This window comes from Emiliania huxleyi (assembly GCF_000372725.1).
Source record: "Emiliania huxleyi CCMP1516 unplaced genomic scaffold EMIHUscaffold_10532, whole genome shotgun sequence".
NCBI classification, from domain to species: Eukaryota; Haptophyta; order Isochrysidales; family Noelaerhabdaceae; genus Emiliania; species Emiliania huxleyi.
Genome location: NW_005202092.1, coordinates 1 through 1093, shown reverse-complemented (window position 1 = coordinate 1093; position 1093 = coordinate 1). Strand labels below are relative to the sequence as shown.

General features: G+C 71.5%; 1 protein-coding gene across 1 annotated transcript; it reads right to left on the bottom strand.

Annotated features, from left to right (window-relative positions):
* Nucleotides 1-477: 477 nt before the first annotated feature.
* Nucleotides 478-822, bottom strand: EMIHUDRAFT_78871 (hypothetical protein; the record flags this gene model as incomplete). The annotated part of the gene is made up of 1 exon (XM_005792654.1): nucleotides 478-822. A coding segment is annotated over one exon (345 nt), but the record flags the coding sequence as incomplete, so codon positions are not given.
* Between the last annotated feature and the right edge of the window lie 271 nt (nucleotides 823-1093).

Sequence of the window (1093 nt, the reverse complement as noted above, 5' to 3'; positions counted from 1 at the left end):
GGTGGCGGTGATGGTGGAGGCGGCGAAGGTGGCGGCGGGCTCGGCGGCGGTGGGGACGGCGGCGGCGGGTCGGTGGCGGCGGGGACGGCGGCGGCGGGCTTGGCGGTGGCGGGCTCGGCGGCGGTGGTGACGGGAGTGGCGGTGACGGTGGTGGCCTTGGCGGCGGCGGCGAAGGGGGCGGTGGGGATGGGGGCGGGGGCGAAGGTGGCGGCGGCGGGGGTGAGGGTGGCGGGCGCCGGGTGCGTCGTGGTAGGCCGCAGCACCACTCGCGCTGATGCAGAGCCGCCGGCCGACGTAGCACAACTCGCGCTCGCACCAGCCGCCGGCCGAGGTGCAGGGCTGTGACTTAACGACTATCCGGCGGCGCCGCCGAGTACCTTTCTGTACGCCGTCAGCCTCGTTGTCGGGAGGCAAGTCGTCGCCCTCCGGAGCGCGCTCATCACCTACGGCCCCAACGACAGCGCTCTCGCGCCGCCCTCACACCTCGTCGAGCATCGAGAGGCCCATGCCGACGACCCGCCGCGCCGCCTCCGCGGCGGTGGGCGCCTCGTCAAAGGCGCCGCAGCACACCACGTAAGCGTCGCCGATGGTCTTGACCTTGTGCACGCCGTGCCACTCGGTGAGGCGGTCAAACTTTGCAAACAAGTCCGAGAGGAGGCCGATCACGAAGGCGGCGGATCGCTCACTCGAGAGCTTTGTGAAGCCGGAGAGGTCGGCCTGCAGCACGGTGACCTCTCCATACCGGTGCGCGAGGTCCGTGGCGCCAGCAGCGATGTGGCGCACGATCGGGGCGGGGAGCGTGTTTAGCAGCAGGCGGTGCACGCTGTCGCGTAGAGAAACCTTGACCCTCTCCTCCTCACCGAGCCGCTGCAGTCGCGCGAAGTTGTCGCGGCAGTGGGCCTCGGAGAGATAGGCGAGGCTGAAGCCCACGCAGTTGACGACCACGCCGTGGACGAGAGCTGGCCAGAGCGGCTGCCCGGGGGATGGGAAGCGGCGCTGGAGGGCGAGCCCGAAGCCGAGGAGCGAGGTGAAGAGGGCGAGGACGTGCCTCGCAAGCAGCGGCGGCACGAGGAACGCATACCCGAGCACGTGG